General features: G+C 35.2%; 1 protein-coding gene across 3 annotated transcripts in view; it reads left to right on the plus strand.

Annotated features, from left to right (window-relative positions):
• Window positions 1-20,875, plus strand: part of LOC114247597 (uncharacterized) — a 43,251-nt gene that overhangs the window by 3,789 nt on the left and 18,587 nt on the right. For 2 of the 3 annotated variants that reach the window (XM_028180595.2, XM_089736599.1), the window contains exon 2: window positions 20,174-20,266. In XM_028180595.2, the coding sequence (XP_028036396.2) occupies window positions 20,200-20,266 (67 nt within the window). In that variant the 5' untranslated portion in view covers window positions 20,174-20,199. Of the gene's footprint in view, window positions 1-18,567; window positions 18,695-20,173; window positions 20,267-20,875 lie in introns of those variants that run through there. The other variant, XM_089736598.1, reaches the window with a different exon arrangement.

Raw genomic sequence — 20,875 nt, forward strand, 5'->3', positions numbered from 1 at the left:
TTTTCATACAGTTAGTTACATTAACGAGCGAGATCGGACAACACTAGCTTAGAATAAAAAATTACTTGTACATTTATATAATAAAAGAATATTGATTGATGATACTATATCGTAAAATTTCCCTAAAAATAACTGAACAGGTTTCAAATTAGATCGAGTGAGTCGTGTGAACACATAGAACACTAACACACTCGTAAAAATCCACAATAAATATTATCGTATAATACTTTGGCACTTGATTACGAGACTTACAATCCGAACCCTTTTTGTTCTATTAATTAACTAGAAAAAGACAATGGACAATGGATTTCATATAGAACACGTAAAGAACAAAACAATAACCTATTTAATTAATAACGGTGACCATTGAAACATTTTTTGTGAAAACTCAAAGACTATTGAGAAAATTGTGAGAAAAAAATAACAATCAAACAGTTTTGTTACCGATTGTACATATTGCATTCGACGTTGAGTTTGTTTGTTAAGGCACCACCGTCCAGAAAATTTCTGCTATTGTAATATAATATAAACGTTTTTCTAATATTTGAAGGTCTAACTATTATTTATGTACTTACTTGGATGCTTTCTCGGTAGACCGTGTGATCAGGTGCCAGCTATGAAAAATAAACATGTACAGTTGGCACGCGGTAAAGGTTTAACCTATAGAAGTATTCTATCTCATTCTCTTCCAAGCTAAATCCAAATTTTACAGATGTCTGTCTCTTCTTAGTGTCACTTTTTCATTTCATCAAGTTTCTATTCACAGCAATGGTAAAGAAAGTTTCACTACAAAACTCGAGAGTATAGTGTATGAAATTGAAATTCGATATACGTAGCTTAGAAGAACTACTTTGCTACGGTAGGTAACTATCGTAGTTTAAAAGAATTTTCAAAAAATATTTTGTTCCTGACTTCTCTGTATCAGTGAATTAAGTTTTGCCTTATACCCATACTGGAAAAATACATACGAAGCCAGAGAAGATATATCTAGACCAGATAGTCGAATATCTTAGACTAAGAGATCTACTCCAACCATTGATTGAACCCCGCTGCTATAGTACAACGGTAGCTTAGAGCCGTCTAGAGAACACTAAACCATAGCGACAGAACAGACACCATTTATAAAATCTAATTCCCAAAGTTTTGTTGGTCATTTTACTGCTATCATCAACTAACATGAAACATTTGTGATCACCCTCTAAAATGCGTAGGCAGCGGCTTGGCTGCCCCTGGCATTGCTGAAGTCCATGCGCGACGGTAATCACTCACCATTAGGTGGGCTGTATGCTCGTCTGCCTACAAGGGCAATAAAAAAAAGCGTGCGTCCAGTCTCCTTATTACGATTCGCAGTAAAAAAAAAAAAAAATTACAATAAAATTAATTTTTACTGATGGTAGGACCTCTTATGAGTCCGCACGGGTACCACCACCCTGCCTATTTCTGCTGTACAGTAGTAATGCGTTTCCGTTTGAAGGGCCCCACCCAGCAGTTGCAACTATACTGAGACCTTAGAACTTATATCTCAAGGTGGGTGGCACATTTACGTTGTAGATGCCAATGGGCTCCAGTAACCACTTAATACTAGGTGGGCTGTGAGCTCGTACACAATCCCTGCAAAAATTGGTAACTACTAACTCAACTGGAAACAGCCATACAACTACATTATCATCTTATATCTAGGACAGATATCGAAATATAGGAAATGAATTTACTAAACTATTATAGTAATATCAAATCTAGGAGCGAAATGACATGAATTTAATTTATATGAGATTGTAGCCGACTGGAATGAAATAAGGGCTCGTAAAATGCTGGTTATTGCCTGAGACTTACACTCTTTGGAAGGTCCCGAAGAGCTATGTCCGGCGGTTTTGTTTCACATTCTAATACTTTTACACTTACACAGTTGCTAAACGGCTATTAAAACCAGTTTAAGTGTTGGAAATGTGTTAAAAATCCAATCGATTTTGCTTAGTTTAATTTCAAAAGGATTATATTCGTTAAATAAATAGAAGTCCGAGAGCTACAAATACAATACGACACGTGTGACGAAACACGTGCAACGTGATGTATTTATCAATTGAACGCGATTTACGAAAGCGGCTGCAGTATCGAGGTAACGGTCGAAAGACTGTTCCGTCCTTGTAATGTAAGTAGGCTGACTGACTTACACGGATTGTAGATAAGATTTTAAAGACTACGATTTTAGCATGAAAATTACTCAGCAGCATATAAATAAGATTATTATTCACGATTTCAACTTTTGGACAAAGTGAAGCAGTAATGCGTTTCGATTCGAAAGATAGGGCAGCCGTTGTACCTATACTGAGACCTTAGAACTTATATCTCAAGGTAGGTAGAGGCATTTAAGTTGTAGATGTTGTGGCGATAGCCATCATAGAATACAAGATATTTGACAGATGCCTGAATCTCGCTTACGACATCCAAGATAAGCTTGCATATATACAAGTTCCGAACAACAACATTCGGACCCTCGGTCTACCGAGCGATATCACCCGCTTGGTGGAAGATCTTCCATTTGTCGTATAAACCTACAATGTCTATGGGCTCCGGTAACTCCTTAACATCAGGTGGGCCGTGAGCTCGTCCACCCGTCTAAGCAATAAAAAATATATGGGAAATGTTTTTGATAAGAATAATACTACATACATACATGTTTAAATGTAAGGGTAACATCTATTCCACACTACCGGTACTAATAACGGTAAGGACGTTGCTGGCCGTTTGAAATGTAATTAATGTATAACTGCCAATAAATTCTAAATTCAAAAGAATTTAATTTTAAAAAAGTATAGGGAACTCTGTTTTCATATTCAGTAATTTGTTTTAATGGTCTTTGTTTAACATTTGTATCTCTTCATCAATGTGAATATGATAAAAATATAACGTACGTATATTTCTTACAGTTTAATGTTTTAATTACTCGACTGACTATCATGAAATTTGGAATGCACGTTTTTTTTTTTTTTTTTTTCCCTACCTAATCTGATAGCCTTGAGAGGCTATTTCAGCGTAACCGTGGCTAGTAAGTGAGCTCACGGGGCTCAAACCTGACGACGATGCTAACACGAACCCTAGCAAGAGCCGTGCTTCGCAGAATCTACCACCGAATCGGAAACGCGACCCACTGAGAAGATCCGGCGATAAACTCAGTGGGCTGTGTCTGAGAGTTAATTTACTCGTCGAGCCCTTCGTCGCAAGCGACGGGTTCGACGAGAGCGGCGACCGGTGCTTGAAGTACCTAAAAGCACCGTTAGTGAATCGGGAGGATCCGAGATGACGTGTTTTGGGCGACGTCGACTGCTTTCCATTCTGTCCGCAGGATCGGGAATGTAGTTACCGGCGGCCACGATAAGAGGGTTGAAATGCACGTTATCAAGAGTGCAGAAAATAATTTACAGGGACGTTTGATGCAAAAACTACTAATTACCAAGGGATACAATATGTTGCTCTACATGTTAGATTATCGTTGGCCAAACGACGTTAGTTAAGTTGTATCATTATTTACTGTCTTTCATCTCTTACCGGTATATTATTTTATTCGTAAATTGCCTGATATTTTTTATTGATTGAATATGTATCTTGTATTCATTCTTTCATAGTTAATCAATCGAAGCCACGACTACGTTTTAATAATTCGTTTTGACTCTTACATTAGTTGATGGATATTAATTTCTCTTTAAAACGGTAGATAATTACATGTATTAGTGTCATAACAACAATATTCATAGCACTGTGTTTCTCACGGTACAAACAGGCATTAGAACGCCGTATCAAAATAAATAAAAACAACTTTTTTTTACAAGAAGGCTATGGTATCTAAACACTACCGCCTACAATGCTACGATTGAAGTAATTGGCAGCGAAGAACTTCTATGTACAAGACATTAGGACAAGATAGTCAAGATCCGCCACATTGTAAGTTGAAATGCAGCGTCAATTCATCGTTCAGCTATCAATCTCTGTACATATAATAAAAGAGTCAACAGACATTTGTTAGTTCGGCTGTAAACATCTATAAATATAATTCTTACAGCAATCCGAATGTTCAATGATGATTAAATCAGCGTAGGTAAACTTTATGATGTGTTGACAAATGTTTTTAAAATCGGGCCCGAAAGCATAATAGTTTTGACTTGGAAAAAAATGAATATTCTTTTCTTTTTTATATTAATTTAGGACATACAGAGATAGTTTCCCTCATCATATCATATTGAAAGTCACCTAATGTTGGACATGGTTCCCACGACAAACATTAAATAGTCTGATTTTTATTTAAATGGACGTCGTACGTTGCTCTGTTATCAGTCAAATTATACATAACATATAAATAGATTAGCATACATATGGCTCACACGTTCAGAAATTAATGAAATCTTTATTAACAAAAACTAACAATTTCATTTGCAATAATAAGGAAAGCTTTGGGTTAATTTTGTTTGGAATAAGGAAAAATAGTCCATAAATATTAGAAGTATTATATTTGTAATTATATATAGGTACTTATATTATATTGTATATTTCTCATCGGAGGACTGCCAATGTGACCTGGAGTGATTTCAAGGAGCAAGCGCAAGACAGGGTAAAGTGGTAACAACTTGTGAGGGCCCTATGTACCAGCGGGGTACCCTAGGATTACAACAACAACAACAACAATCTATATTTCACGGCAATGTCGGTTGGATCCTCTCTTCCAACTGCATATTTCATATTATAATTGGTTCTCAACTATAATAATATAATAGTATACGATGTCTTTGAATAATTAATTTCTTTCAATGTCATAAGCTTCGAAGTCAAAAACATGAAAACGAAAAATACGCATGTATTAACATGCTATTTTTGCAAGAAGTATAATCTATATACTAATACGTGAAGCAAAAACTTTGTATCCCTTTTTACGAAAATTGCGCGGACGGAGGAGTATGAAATTTTCCACACGTATAGAGAATATAGAGAAGAGTGCACAATGCTAATATTATTTTTTTAAATAATGCATAAATGATACATTAAATCAATAAAGAAAACATTACACACACTACATACCATGTATTTGACGCACACACGCATGCATACTATTTATTGTCAAACTTTTGTTCTTGACGTCTGTTGTCAAATTGAGAATACATAAAATATTGTTTGTCTTTGTTAATATTTTTTATAGTGTAGTCTTGGCGAAATTTGTGATTATAGAAGTATAAAATACAATCATAATAGTGTACAAACGTACAATTCGAATTAATTATAGTCGAATTTCGACTACTGCGGGACCTCTAGTATATAGAAATAATGCAAGCGTTTAAACATTTATAATAACGTTATCGTCGTATTTAAATAACGCGACATATGATGCAACAACTTTCGATACGAACAAACCGGTGACACTTTCTACAATAATACTTTTAAAATTATGTTTGACCTTTACACAGAATGAGTGATGGGGTTTTTTTTTGCTAATTATCATATTCCTTTTGGCCTAACCCAATTGTTTTGTCTACAAGTATTTTGTTCTTTACGATATTACTATGAATATTTAGGAAGCGAGTTGCGGTCACTGTGTCTCGACTTTACGTGTCCTTCTTTGAGCCTAGTTTGAATAGAGCTGTCAGCGATAGAAAGTAATTAGCTGTGCCTCTAACACTGCTAATGTCCAGTGCTGACGATAGACACATCGGATAACGATTCGTCTGCTATCTTCATTAATAATAATAGCAATCGACTTTCACGGTGAGGGAATAGCATCGTGTAATAAAAACCAAACCCGCAAAATTATAATTTGCGTAATTACTGGTGGTAGGACCTCTTATGAGTCCGCACGGGTAGGTACCACCGCCCTGTCTATTTCTGCCGTGAAGCAGCAATGCGTTTCGGTTTGAAGGGTGGGGCAGCCGTTATAACTATACTGAGACCTTAGAACTTATATCTCAAGGTGGGTGGCGCATTTACGTTGTAGATGTCTATGGGCTCCAGTAACCACTTAACACCAGGTGGGTTGTGAGCTCGTCCACCCATCTAAGGAATAAAAAAAAATTTTTTTTTTTTTGAATATATTGAATGTAGCTCAACTTTACTAGTAGTAGGATGTATAGGCTAGCCAAGAGGATAGCTAATGCGGGTGAATACAACTTACCTGTTTACTTCAACCACGAATCAGTTGAGGTCCGGTTTAAAAGATTGGACGGCCGCTGTACAATACAACTAAGACTTCAACCTTATGTCTCAAGATGAGTAGCGAAATTAACTTTAAAATGTCCATGGACTCTGGTAACTATTTAAATGAGATGTGTACAACAAAAAGGCAGTAACTTTATGATTTTATAAACAAATAATTGAAACAGCCACTAATACTATTCTAAAATGTATAATCCTATTTATGTTTCGAATGATTCTGTGATAAAAGTAATTTGTTAATATAACGATTTAAAAAGATAAATATATTTTTCTTCATAGCTGTCTTTGTTAATGGCTTATATTAAGATCACGCGTTGAAGTCTTTTGTACGAAATTAGTAGTCACTTGAGAGCCTTAATGAGGGTAATATATTTATTTGCCTATCTTCGTTTTATGTTTGTTCAAATTTTATAATGAAATGCATTTTAATTTAGATTATTAAAGTAAATTCCGTAATTTGTATAATAAATTTTGTGCTCCGTTGATTTTTGTGTAACACTCGTTTTAATAAACTCTAGACGGGCTTAGAATCTATTATTATTTAACTTTAATTATCAAACACCTCACGGCATATATTTATTTATTTATTTAGTGCAGAAACAGATGACCGAGCGCACAGCCTACCTAGTGTTAAGTGGTTATCCGAATCCATACATCGAATGTAACAACATTAATTATTACGTACTCCACTCTTTACAGCAGTATAAGACAAGTATTGAGCTGCGCAGGCTATAAAATTATGTCCATTTAATTCAAAACAGTACTTAAGTAAATAAATGGCATTAATCAACTAAAATAAAAAGCATGTGTATCTCAACTAAGCTACAAATAGTTTGTATGTCAATAGGAAGTTCACGTTCCAGAAACAAGTATTTTACAATTCATAAAAAAGTATTTCACATTTCAGAGAAAAGGTTATATATTTATTTTGTGCATGTATCCTCTTTTTTTTGTTACACGAGACTCGGATTTACGTAAGAGGGTAGATTAAAATTAGCTTAGGTCTTCTTTGCCCCGCTCTCAACAAAATTTGAATGGCGCCTTTTTACGGTATAATAAATTTAAATTCCAGTACAGTCCGGACTAAAATATGTAATAACAAATCGATATTATTTTCACATTATTATGTTTACGAACAAGAGCGGTCGAGGTCGTGAGATGTGCGAGTGAAAGTCATGGTGAGCTGCGGCGCTCCCCCCAACACCGCGCGTCCCTCCCCGCTGTCTAATTTAGGTGCTGTTGCACTAATGCGACTGGGAATTCTATTGCGTGTTTCTTTATACGATTGTCCCAAAGATAGGGTAATGTTCGTGTAGTCAACGTATGAATCAGTTGAAAGTGAAAATGTTATTGGTTTTTTTTTTGTTGCTTAGATAGGTGGACGTTCTCACGGCTCACATGGTGTTAAGTGGGTACCGGAGCCCATAGACATCTACAACGTAAATGCTACTACTCACCTTGAAATAGCAGTTCTAAGGTCTCAGTATAGTTACAACGGCTATCCAGCCCTTCAAGCCGAAGCGCATTACTGGTTCACGGCAGAAATAGGCAGGGTGGTAGTACCTACTCGTGCGGACTCAACACGTCCTACCACCAATAAGAACTAGATAGATTAGATTAGATAACTATACTTACTTTATAATAACTATACCTATCAACTATTTCATAATAGATAAATATAAATGTTACAATAAACAATTAAAATTAATAAAATGGCAAATCACGGTGGCAGAAAATTCTCCGTCGTTCGTTTTTTTAAAATACAGCTCATTATTCATATATTAGAACATAAAAAGGTGAACTTTACAAAAAATCTTAATAGTTAAACCAACCCCACAATTATGCATTACATAGTGAAATGATTGCTAAATCGCAACCTTTCAAACCAATTGTAGCCGTTGAAATATGAACTGTCTGTCTATCATCCAAACAGGTTCTATCGAAATTTAATGTTGTATCGCTAATTATACAATGAGCTTCATAAATATAAACAATAAATTCTGATTGTGGTCTAAGATTTCAAAATCGTATCGATTTGGTTATCAAATAGTATTTCATAATATGAATATTGCTATACCTATATAAAAAAACTGGTTAATATATATAGATAATTAAAGAAACCTGGCCCGACCAAACTTCATCACGCGCTAGGCCAAAGATTTCCTGAAAATTTCATTGAAAGCATTTAAGCCAGTCGAAGTCTATGTATCAGTATGACATATAACATACGCACACACATAACTAAAGTAAATTTATAATTAAAGTGAAAGGGAATTGAATGTTGATAATCGAAATCTATCATTAAAATATACGAATATAACTAGTCAGGTCATAAGTATTGTCACACAGTAAAAACTTTTCTTTTAGAATGCTGGCCACAAAAAAGTTTATTGAATTCGAATTTCGAATTGTTCATGAAAATAAAAATGTATACTTTTTAGAATTTTACTCATTTTTTAATATGGAGTGGACGCTTAAAGAAGACCGTGTTGCAGTTATTGCGTTGCATCGTTGCGGTTACGCACCAATTCAAATTTTTAACATACTGAAAATTTTGAATATAACCAAAAGATTCGTTTATCGTACCATCAAACGATACAATGAAGACTCTAGTGTAGATGACAGGTCAAGAAGTGGTCGCCCTCGGTCTGTTAGGTCTCCAGCAGTGATAAAAGCTGTGAAGGCGCGAATTCAAAGAAATCCCAGTCGTAAGCAGAAACTGTTGGCCCTTCAGATGGGGTTAAGCAGAACCACGGTGAAAAGGGTGTTAAATGAAGACTTAGGGCTTCGGGCATATCGAAGAAAAACAGGACATCGTTTGAATGCTCGTCTAATGGACCTGAGACTGAAGAGATGCCGCGCTTTGTTGAAGCGGTACGCGGGAAAAAAATATCGGGAAATTCTTTTTTCGGATGAAAAAAATTTTACCGTAGAAGAGAGCTACAACAAAAAAAATGATAAGGTGTACGCACACAGTAGTGAAGAAGCGAGCAACCGTATTCCGCGTGTCCAACGAGGTCATTTTCCATCCTCGCTCATGGTATGGTTGGGAGTTTCTTATTGGGGCTTAACAGAGGTACATTTTTGTGAGAAAGGTGTAAAAACGAATGCAGTTGTGTATCAAAATACAGTCCTGACGAACCTTGTGGAACCTGTTTCTCATACCATGTTCAATAACAGGCACTGGGTATTCCAACAAGATTCAGCGCCAGCTCATAGAGCGAAGAGCACACAAAACTGGCTGGCCGCGCGTGAAATCGACTTCATCCGGCACGAAGACTGGCCCTACTCCAGTCCAGATTTGAATCCGTTAGATTACAAGATATGGCAACACTTGGAGGAAAAGGCGTGCTCAAAGCCTCATCCCAATTTGGAGTCACTCAAGACATCCTTGATTAAGGCAGCCGCCGATATTGACATGGACCTCGTTCGTGCTGCGATAGACGACTGGCCGCGCAGATTGAAGGCCTGTATTCAAAATCACGGGGGTCATTTTGAATAAACTTTAGTGTCATAAGAATCTATGTTTTGTTAAGTTCATTTTGGTATATGAATGGTTACATAATGAATAAACTTGTTTCAATTATTTTACATTAAACATGTGACAGAATTTATGACCTGACTAGGTATAAGGACTTAAATGGATTTAGAGCGAATCACGTATATCAGAAAACGATTCATAGATTCTCACGAAAAAACGATAAAAAATATCGAATAGCTTCGATATGGGAATATGTTTTTAAATTCATGACATTGCACGTACTTGTAAACTTTAATGAGTTAAGTGATCAATTTCGAGACCAATGAGAGAGAATAGAAGAAATAGAATTTGGTTTTTACTATTACTGACTTTATATACATACGCATGTACTTTCATTTAGTTTCTTTGTTTGCTAATTCAATTATTTCATTGTTTTATAGCGTTTAAGACTATTAAAGTTCGGAAGATACGAGTATCTCCACCTTGTACTTCTGTTATATGTTGTGTTCAGCGTGCAATATGGCATTATCACTCATCGACTAACGCGCGAGCTCCACTTTCCGTTGTGCATCACCTGTATTAGTATTAATGATAATATAGTTATCTCCTTGATGGTCTAGTGGTTGGTTAGTGATTCTAACTACAGTCCGCGATCATTAAGAGTCGGCATATTTTTAAAACTAATTGACTGTTCGAGTTCCCAGTGTACTTATTAAAATTTCGTATTTTGCAATCACTGAGTCGTTCGGATTTCAGTCTTGACAACGTTCCTAATGCCATTACTTTCTCTGTATAACCTATGGTTGACTGGTAGATAATGCCTTAAACATTTTCACCAATATATACAAATGCATAAAATTTCATAAATCAATGTCTATATTAACACACACTCTTCTTTGTGTTGTGTAGACAGTTTTCTTATGTTCCCAATATTCATAAGACAATGCAACTTAAGGGAGGGTCGTGTTTTCAGCTGATGCGGTAATCCCGTTATCGCATTTATTTCTACCACATAGCAGGGGTTCTGGTGTTTCATTTTGACGGGCACCATGTCGACTGTTCCTATGAAATCGCGTCTTTGAACACACGTTATTTTTAAACATTTCATCGTATGCCTGATAATGGGTAAATATGAACCTGAATATAATTTGTCGAGAGACAAACTGTTTCGAAAACTACACCCAACGCCGAGCGGAATACTTAATTATAAGTTAGATTTAAATTTAAGTTATTAAAGTAATTTACTAAGTTAGTAATTACTAAGTAAAACAGCAATAAAGGCTTATTTTATTTATTTTTTTATTGTTGTCATTCAAACCTGAACAGATCTTCAAAGTGCGAAACATTCTGTATTTAAAAAAGTACAAACACAAATCCTTACATTTTAACATTTAATTTTTCCCCAACGCTTTCGCAAGTGTGCACAGCACAGACAGGTTTCACATTGTTCGTCTAACCGTTTCCAATATGATTGCCCACGCTAATTGTTCGAATAAATAAAAGAAAGTCTAGGGGGAACGCAATTTTCATAATACAAGAACAACGTTACGGCGAAATTCAGGTGATTTATTAAAATGGAATTCGTAATTAAGAAATTGATTTTGTTCTCAGGCTATATGAATTTTTGATCAGCTCTCTCTACGGGTGTTTTTTTGTGGATTGACCGCGCTTGTTTGCCTGATTCATAATATAGGTATTAACACGCTTTTATTAGCTTGTATGGTTGTATGTACGTTTGTTTGTTTGTTTGTAACGAAATCTTTGAATGTAATTTTTATCAACTCAAAGACAGTACAATAATTTTATGGCTTCTCTCTAATATACTACCAGCATCCACAGAACAAAAATAAATAAAATTAATTGTTAGTTTTCTATCTAAGCGTGTTTTATTAAGTTTTTAAACTACATATTTTAATATTTTGTATGTTTGTTTAAAAAACCCACGAGCTCAACTATTCATTTAGTTCAAAAGTAATAAAATTTAATTTTTAACATCCAAACAAATATGTTGTTATTCCATGCCCCATCGCCCTGAAAATAGAGCGTAAAATAAATACGTACGGGTGGCTACTACTATCCACTTTTTTCTGACGTCAAGCCGTCGTATTATGTTTCGTTTTGAAGGATGGAACAGTCGAAACACAACACAATTAAGTCTTCAACTCCTAAGCCGTCCCTATATTCATCAAAACCAATAATAAAAAACGGTGTTCATTTGCTTTCGTTGGCAATAAAATACATATTTTATACTTTCAAACTTTTATGTGATTGCTCATATTTTATTTATGTTTTAAATATTCATGAACATGACTGAGACTTATTCCATTTAAAACTTGATGTTCAGGTTAGGGGTCCTTGTTACGGGTGCCAGAGAGATATACGAAAGAATAACAAGTAAATAAATCGAGTCTCTAAATACAATCCACAAAGGTACCGACTCCAACCAAGGTCGTCAGGAACATCGGAGAACATTCTTGGTGATAAAAACTGGCGCGTTATTTCGATTTACAAAAAGTGTATTTCGTATCCTAATTTGACTTGTTTGTTGAAAGCATTTATTTCAGTTCGCTAACTGTCTCTATGTAACATCATTGGACAAATTGTCTGATAGATAATGAACAATACAAAGGATTCACGGTTCGCTAGTATTCGTCGTCATTATTGATGTCAATAGTTTTTCCGTGGTTTCATGCGAATGCAATTCAGTTGTTTCGTGTCTGATGTTTAATCTATTAAATATTGATGAAAATTTTAATACACAATAATATTCTATGAGTTTTATACCAGCGTATTGTCATACATAGCCAATTGACAGCTTTTTTGCCCACAACGTAAAGGCCGACTAGTGGTAGGATGTATTATAAGCCCGCCGGGTTAATTACAAACATCCTACCAATTTATGTCACGAACCTATCATCCGATCCGGTTTGAAGAATGGGCGGGCCTTTGTCTGCGGTTCACACATATCCCTATCAAATTCTGCATATAAGATACTACAAATATTGTCATGACACAGATTGTGATTTAAAAATAACTATTCTACGACGAAGCTATGGTAATTTATAATGAGGATGTTAATTTTCTCCATCGATAATAACTGGGTACAAATCACGCGCGTTCGTCCGACCCCAATTAGGATTCCCTGTGTTATGGGTACCAGATACTGATATACATATAAATAATTACATATACCTATAGATAATAAACAACCAGATAAAGAGCAAACAAATTTGTTCATCACACGAATGTTTGTCCGAAATGGAAGTCGAAGCCACGACCCACGGTGCCACAGTCAGGAGCGCTCACTAAAGCACCACCGAATCAGTCGACTCCAAAAAAGATATTTATTTATGACCAATGCACGAATTGCTCATTACTTTTAAACAGATGCCAAATAAATTAGCTCGATTACGTAGACAGTGCGTTAAGTTACCCAACAACTTCCTAATACCTGTTGATGCAACTTCAATACCTTAACGATTTACAGCTAATGTTAATTGTACACTATTGTCAGTCGTCGGACAACGTCGACGTTGCAACCTAACCTGTTCCATGCAATATAATTCTCTTGATTATCAACATACTGTTACCACACACCAGGAATTATAAGATGTAATGTGCCCAGATTTTACGATGTTATTTGAATACTTGAATAATTTATCTCAGGCAGTAAACGACGATAATGGACCGTAATAAAGTAATTTCGTATTAAGCACATTTAAAATTATAATTACGTATAGATTATATATAATGATATACAGAGGAAAATCGATTTTTTTCGATTAGATTTTTTAATACTGCTTACAGGAAAATCGCTTCTATAAATACATATTAAAAAATAACAGCAAATATTAACAGAACAAGCACGCAATTATAATAAATGTATATAAGTATGCTTAGATAGTAAGCCGGACTAACATTTAACTCAATTTTTTTTAATTTATTGTCAGGTGGAAAATGATATTACAAACAAACACATATACCAAGCTAATGAAAGCAAGTTAAAAAACATTTTGGACTTTTTTTCACTTGACATAAGGACGAACATTATAATTTTTATACCTTCATCACCAACACGATAATTCTGGATGACATTGACCCCGATGTTGATTGACCTCGCGACTTGACCTAGACTCTATTAGGTTGTGGTAGCCGGTTCTAGTGTATACATTGCTTTTATTTAATTAAAGGAAAATATACGTATAACCATAAACAAAATTAAAAGCTATTTTATCTGTAATGTTTATCATGATCAACTTGACCGCAATAAAAAAATTTTTTTTTATGTTCTGTCGTTGATCTTGATATATTTAGCTAATACCTATTTTGGTAATGACTACTGGTGATTAGATAGTAAGTTGTTGATACCTAATGAATATATAAAGGGCAATTCAGATACAACTCAGAGAGCACGGAATGAGAGGAGGCTTTACCTATGGTACCAATGGCAGGGTTTGCGTTGCACACGGGTGCATGTGTCTTATGGGGCCCCGGCCTCTGCTCTTCTCTTTGTCTCATTTGATGTGTTGACATGTAACTCTTTTACATGTGTACCTATTCTATTATGACCGCACCCTTACTAGAGGACAGCAGGGTAATGACTGCTCACGGGCGCTATATAGGCCTTTGCGCGGAATTATGTCGTACCTAGCTGAGATACCAGGGAAAGCTCTCCGCTCTTTTACAGAGACATATTTGTTGAGTTTTCCTTTAATATTACCAATTCACTATCAACAAATTAAACAATCAACTACCGACCATGAACGGAACGTTCATAAATTTCAAGTTACGTGCAAAGAAACAACTATATAAATAAAATGTATTTATTTAAAAACAGTTTTACAACCACAACTTTGTTTTCAGATGCGCTTAATACAATATCCATAGTAAATATTAATATAAATTTTATATACTTACTGGAAATATTAAATATCAAATCGACATAATTAAAGTGACGGTAATTAACGTATAAGCCACGGAATAGATAAATAAGGTAATAAATACCTTATTTATCTATTCCGTGGTATAAGCTCACAATAGTTTCGGTGCACACTTATATTGTGAGTACTTTTGCGTGTCTTCTTTAGTTGGGTGTGTAAATGTGAATTTCTTATCACGAGAACAATACTTGAGAAGCATGCAACAAGCATTATTCATTTCTCTCTCTTTCATACCAGATATCCTACAGCTGTAGTCAGCGTTCCATCAATTTCTCCTTCGATATCGTGTTTTCATGAACGCCAAAGCAGCGATTTTTCTTGCCCAAATCTAACTCACCTCATTATATTATCTTGTATCTTCTAGAGAGTCGAAACTCTCATAGCAAGCAAAAGCATTGGAAACTAACTTCAAATTTAATCTGTAAAAAAACCGTTTCAACCAATACTTCAAGTGGTAATAAGCGGCTACCTGAAGTTGATAGCCTGTGCCTCCAAGTTTCGAATTTCAAACAAATCACTTAAAAGAAATCACAGAATGTCTAACCTTTAATAAAAACATTTGATAAATTATCCAGCCTCGCTAAACGACAGGCTGGAATGAGGTCAGTACTCGCATTAGCGTTTACCTTTGTGAAAAGGTAATGCGAGACATTAGTACAGCTCAAGTCCATTTACTGGACACATTCAACAGTTCATTGTAATACTGAATGGTCACTCGACTGTGGAACTAGAACGTTTCTAAGACCCGGTTTCGGGTCAATAAATATGAATAGTTAATTTTTTTTCTGATTCCATGTTGAGTAGATCAGACTTGAATTTGAATTTGTTTCCTAGACGTACGCGCGTATTTATGTTGGATTGGTAAGAACGCAACGTATGAAAAGAGTGGAACGGAGCGTTAAGATGTGAGTGAGAGGAAATGGAAAGAAAGGGAAAAGAGAATGTCAAACAGAATGACAGAGAAATAGGAAGATGGCGAAGACAGTAAAAAAATGAGCAACGCGTAATAAAAGTGTTAATTAATTTTTAATTGTTATTATAACAGAAGATTTTGTAACAGTATGTGGCGTTTAAGAACGCACCTTTTTATGATGCGTAAGCCGGAACGCACGAGAGGTTGAAAAAAGAAGATAATCTGTGATACGAGACCTTTTTACCGCCGAAAATACTTAAGACGAAAAAAATAATGTGTATAACTTAGAACTGTGTAAGCCGCTGCAACAATAAAACTCCTATTGTTTCAATTGTGGTCTTAATTACGAGTGATCCAAAATCACGATTTTCACGCGAAATAAAGAAGGGACTCTATACGGACTCCCTCAAGTAGAAGTTTTATTTTATGCGCTGCGATCCCTATTCTACTTTGATATAAAACTCTCAATATTCTTTTGAGGATATCGAAGGTTACATTCAATCATTCAGGAATTACATTCGTGACTTGCTTTTGCTGTACTTATATGTATGTGTGTGCATACTAAAATATATTTTCTATGTAATAAAGAGTCTAATCGTTCGAAAAGGCATTGTGGTACACTGAATGCGTACCGGCGTCATTAAGTAAGCTGATAATGATTGATCTAAGCAAACAAGATCGCCATAATTTGGTAAGCAATCGAACAAATTTCATCTCGAACTCCCAATACCGAAAGCACAAATAAAACAACAAAGTATACGCAACGTAAGTGAATGTCTTTGAAAGTGGCTCGTGCAATTCATTACTCGAGTACATAACCAACTGAAACATTCTAAGGCAAACTTGTTACCCGTTCATTTTGTAGTTTATTTAATCTTAAATCGTTTCGCATAAATTGTTCTACGTTCAATACGTAATCGCAACATGTTTATTTGTTAGTGTGCGTGTGTATTAACAGCGTAAAAACTCTTGTCTGGTGTAATTTAACGTTCCGGTTTATTTTTATTTACATTTTATAGAGCGGCTGTGGCAACCATATTATGCTTGGTCCAGGATAGACCCCAGGGACGTCATCTTCCAACCTCCCTATTTCTGATAGGAGACATCTTGAGGTTCCGGTTTGAAAGGAGACCTCGATCTTGCGGAACAAAGCACACTCATAATAGACTAGTCACTTATTAGATCTACCGCCCATCAATGGTAAATTGTAATATAACTGCCTATAAAACGCTATCTTTACTAGGCAAATTAATCGAAATCTGATAGTATTTTTTTAAATATCAATTAAAGGAACGATTGGAATAATGATCGAATAAGTCTCAAAAAATCTCTCAAAAGTTGAATATTGTACGATATCAGGTACTTAATTAGCGAACGTCATTGAACCGTTGCCGTCAAAATCATTAATAACACTAATAAAAATACTAGGCTATGACATAAATACATTCAACTAAGCCGGCCCAAATTCTGTAATTGTGATGGGAACTCTATTTAGCTTATAAAAACCTCATTTTGAAGGAATTACTCTTATAATAAAACTCAATTTTAAATGAAATTTATGCAACATTAAATATTGATTCAAACATAAATGCATCGGATAGAAAGCTTGAAATGGAACTCATTCATCGAGTTTCGTAATTAATTATTATGTTTTTCTACAAAATAAATGTTTTATTAATGCACCGAAATCAATCGAATAAAATTCCAATGCGAGAATTATACATATGCGGTCTGAGTTAAAAGGGTGAAATTATTGTCACACTAAATACTAATACAGAAATCGAAACGCATTACTGCTTCACGGCAGAAATAGGCAAGGTTGTGGCACCTACCCGCGCGGACTCACAAGAGGTCCTACCACCAGTGTTGTGGACTTCCACCTTTTAAAGCGGAAGGAAACGGTTAAACTCCATTAGACTTCGATATCGCTTCTAGATGGGCGGCGACGTTCACGTTATCGTATTTATGAGTTCCGGTGTTCGACACCAGTTCGACCGTGAATTCGTTTGTGACACTAAAACATAAAAAAAAATTCGGCAAAGCCGCGTACTCAAAAACTATAAGGTATTACGTTCGGGTACCGCTATTGAAACCGTTAAAAGCATTGTTTAATTACGTGGATCTCTGACACGCGAAACTGTTTGTATATGAATATAATTTAAAAGTATAATCGATTGATCGTTCAAATAGGTGAATAAAATTTGATGCCGCTGTCGGTAAATAATGTAGGTTGACGACTTATTAATGTCTTTTAATTCAACGATATTAATTACAATTTTTATGTAGGAAATCACTGTAGTGTGAATAATTCGTTTTTGTAAAAATGTGTGTTTGAGGTCATTGCAAATTTTGCTGTGACAGTTTAATTATTATTATGATTATAACATCCGTTTCGATCTAATCATGTTATAACATTCAATAAATTAATGATAAAGAGAACAACGAAAGTGCCGTTTAAAATCGTTTTTATCGTTTCGCATACCATACAACTTTTGGGTGTCGCGGATATGTAGGAATACTTTATTACAGTTCTCTGGAAGTGCATTTGCGCTTAGCACCTCTAATCAAGCTAAAGCTGTGAGCTCTTTTGTTTTGTCTACAGCAATAATTATTTTTTTGCGTAGAAAGAACACACAGCTCATCTGGTGTGGAATAGTTAGAGTTCATAACGTCAGATTATAAGATACTTAGAGCTTGAGGTCTCATTTATATTCCTGACCGGCTGCCCTATCCTTTAAACCAAAACGTAGGATTACTTCGCAACCGAACTAGGCGGAATGGTCCCATCTATCCGTACAGGCTTACAATATGACCTACATCCAGTAATATACTCACATATTTGCAAACGATTTACGCTTCTATTGCAATAAAAAAAGCACGGATATCTCAAAAAATTGACGCTTGCACAAGAGTAAATCATATGTAACGTTAGAATACATGTATCTTTGTGTTTATTGTTTAATTTTCTGATAGATAACGTTTTGTTTCGCGACAGTAAATTAATTTGTATGCAGTCTGTGTTCCTCTCTGGGTTTTAGTCGGTTCGTTTCCATTGTACGCTACGGTCTCACTACGAAGCAGCGTGTTTTAATTGTATAAAACGATACAGTGAAATTAAAATTGATGAATGTACCAGGAAATGTGTGCTAATGGCATATTTAAAGATCCGTAAGTATGCGTGCGAATAGCCATTGTCAAAAATATAATTAACGCCTTGATTCTGTCAACTATAAATAACTGCTTTGTGTTTCTTTTGTTGCAATCATTATACGGAGGTTTGTATGTAGTTAAATTGCGATGCACATGGATAGATGTGAACACAAAATTATGTAAATCTTTGACAATATTTATACATCTACTGCTTATTAAAACTTGTAAAGTTTTTGTGATACATTATAAAATCAAAATTCAACTTAAATAATTTTCGTAGTATGTAACTTTTTCTTTACTACGAGTATGTAGCTGTATGTATCTTTTTCTTACAAATATATGCTATGAACGATAAATTCGTTATATCCATTAGTTATTTTTAGTCAAGACATAAAAAAGGTACCCTAATAATTACCTTCTGTCCTTCGATCTGCATAGCGCCGAAATTTTACGTTGAGACTTCTGGAATGTGTATTATTACTATTTAAAGTCATTTTGGAAATCGGGAGATGTTAAATTTTAATAAGACTAAACCAAATGGTTTGCATTTTTGTGTGTGTCTTCTAGCTTATAGTCAGTTCGTGTACTGGATTAAAATATTTTAGATTTTTATAATCATTCTCCAGCTCTGAGTTTCTTTTGTTATGTGGTGAATTTACGCGAAAGCGCTTATGAAAACCTACTTGAATTAAAAGCTTTCTGACTCGATTTGTTAGAATGGTTGATGAAACGGGCACTTGGAATGTCATAATAAGCTTTAAACTTTTAGTTTTCAAATATCGAATGGAGATTCATGAGAAAAAAAAACTTCAGAGGTGTCAAGGGACACCCGGATGGAACGAAGTTCCTTTCGATTAATTAGTGAAGGAATTGTAATTTTTTTTTAAAAGTTATAATAATAAATTACGGCTTTATGAAGAAGAAAAAAACAATACTATGAACTAAATTACTATTGTTGAAACGCTATCTCGAGAAACTGTACTCATTACGTGGACCAATCGGATACGAGCAATGTCACGCGATAAGCGCCTACACGTTGATTGGTCAGAATGACGGATCTAAAAAGTGTTGTGACAACTTTTCGTAAGAATTTTTTCCGTCTAGCCCCCTTTCACAACGCGCGATAAGGAACTTCGTTCCAAAAACCATGATATGAAAAGTAGTAATGTAGTTTTTATTTAATGAAGTTTATTTAATATTTTTAGTTTTTTTTTATGGCTTTGTTGGGTGGACGAGCTCACAGCCCATCTGGTGTTAAGTGAGTACTGGAGCCTATGGACATCTACAACGTAAATGCGCCACCCACCTTGAGATATAAGTTCTAAGATCTCAGTATAGTTACAACGGCTGCCCCACCCTTCAAACCGAAACGCATTACTGCTTCACGGCAGATATAAGCAGGGTGGTAGTACCTGCCCGTGCGGACTCACAAGAGATCCTACCACCAGTACAAATACATACATATAATATACAATTTTATTTTTTGTTGTCTATCAGGTTATCGTGGATGCCGGGCCGCATGGATGGCGACGCACGTCTGGCGGTCGCTCGCCTTACTGATCACTCTCCTCACATATGCCCTTGCTAAGTGTAAGTAAATCTTATACATTTTACCAATGATTCGTATATATTTTTATTGGTAAGCATTCTGGTATTGTGTTGCATCCATCCCCATCACCAGCTACGGCTTAAAGAAACCTTAATTATGTTCTCTCATTGATAGATTAAAGTAGTTGATCTGTACCTCCGAGACACTATCTCTCTAATTCTGACTCTTGTTTCTTACTTAATATGTATAATGAGTCTAAATAGTAGAAAATAGGAAATTTACTATATACTTCGATCTTGTGTTTGTTGTCTACGGGCTCTAATAAACAACCACCTAACATCAGGTGAAAAATGAGCTTGTCCATATAGTTAATTGAAAAAAACACATAGGTATTCCAAAGGGAGCTTTAACTGGAATTGTACAGTTAAGACATATTGAAAACTAATAATTTTATGAATAGTGCTGTTACATATTAATAGTGTGGTGCTTAAATAGCTATACACTATGTGTGCGGTTAGAAAACGGTTCAAATTATGCGATTCAATGCGTCGGTGGTAGAGATATTTAGCGGCGCGGCGTAAATGGTTAAACACTACCTCAATCAGAGAATACAATATCTGTGACTTCACCTGATGGTCTCCAAGTCCTCG

Source organism: Bombyx mandarina, chromosome 22 (assembly GCF_030267445.1).
Source record: "Bombyx mandarina strain Sakado chromosome 22, ASM3026744v2".
NCBI lineage: Eukaryota > Metazoa > Arthropoda > Insecta > Lepidoptera > Bombycidae > Bombyx > Bombyx mandarina.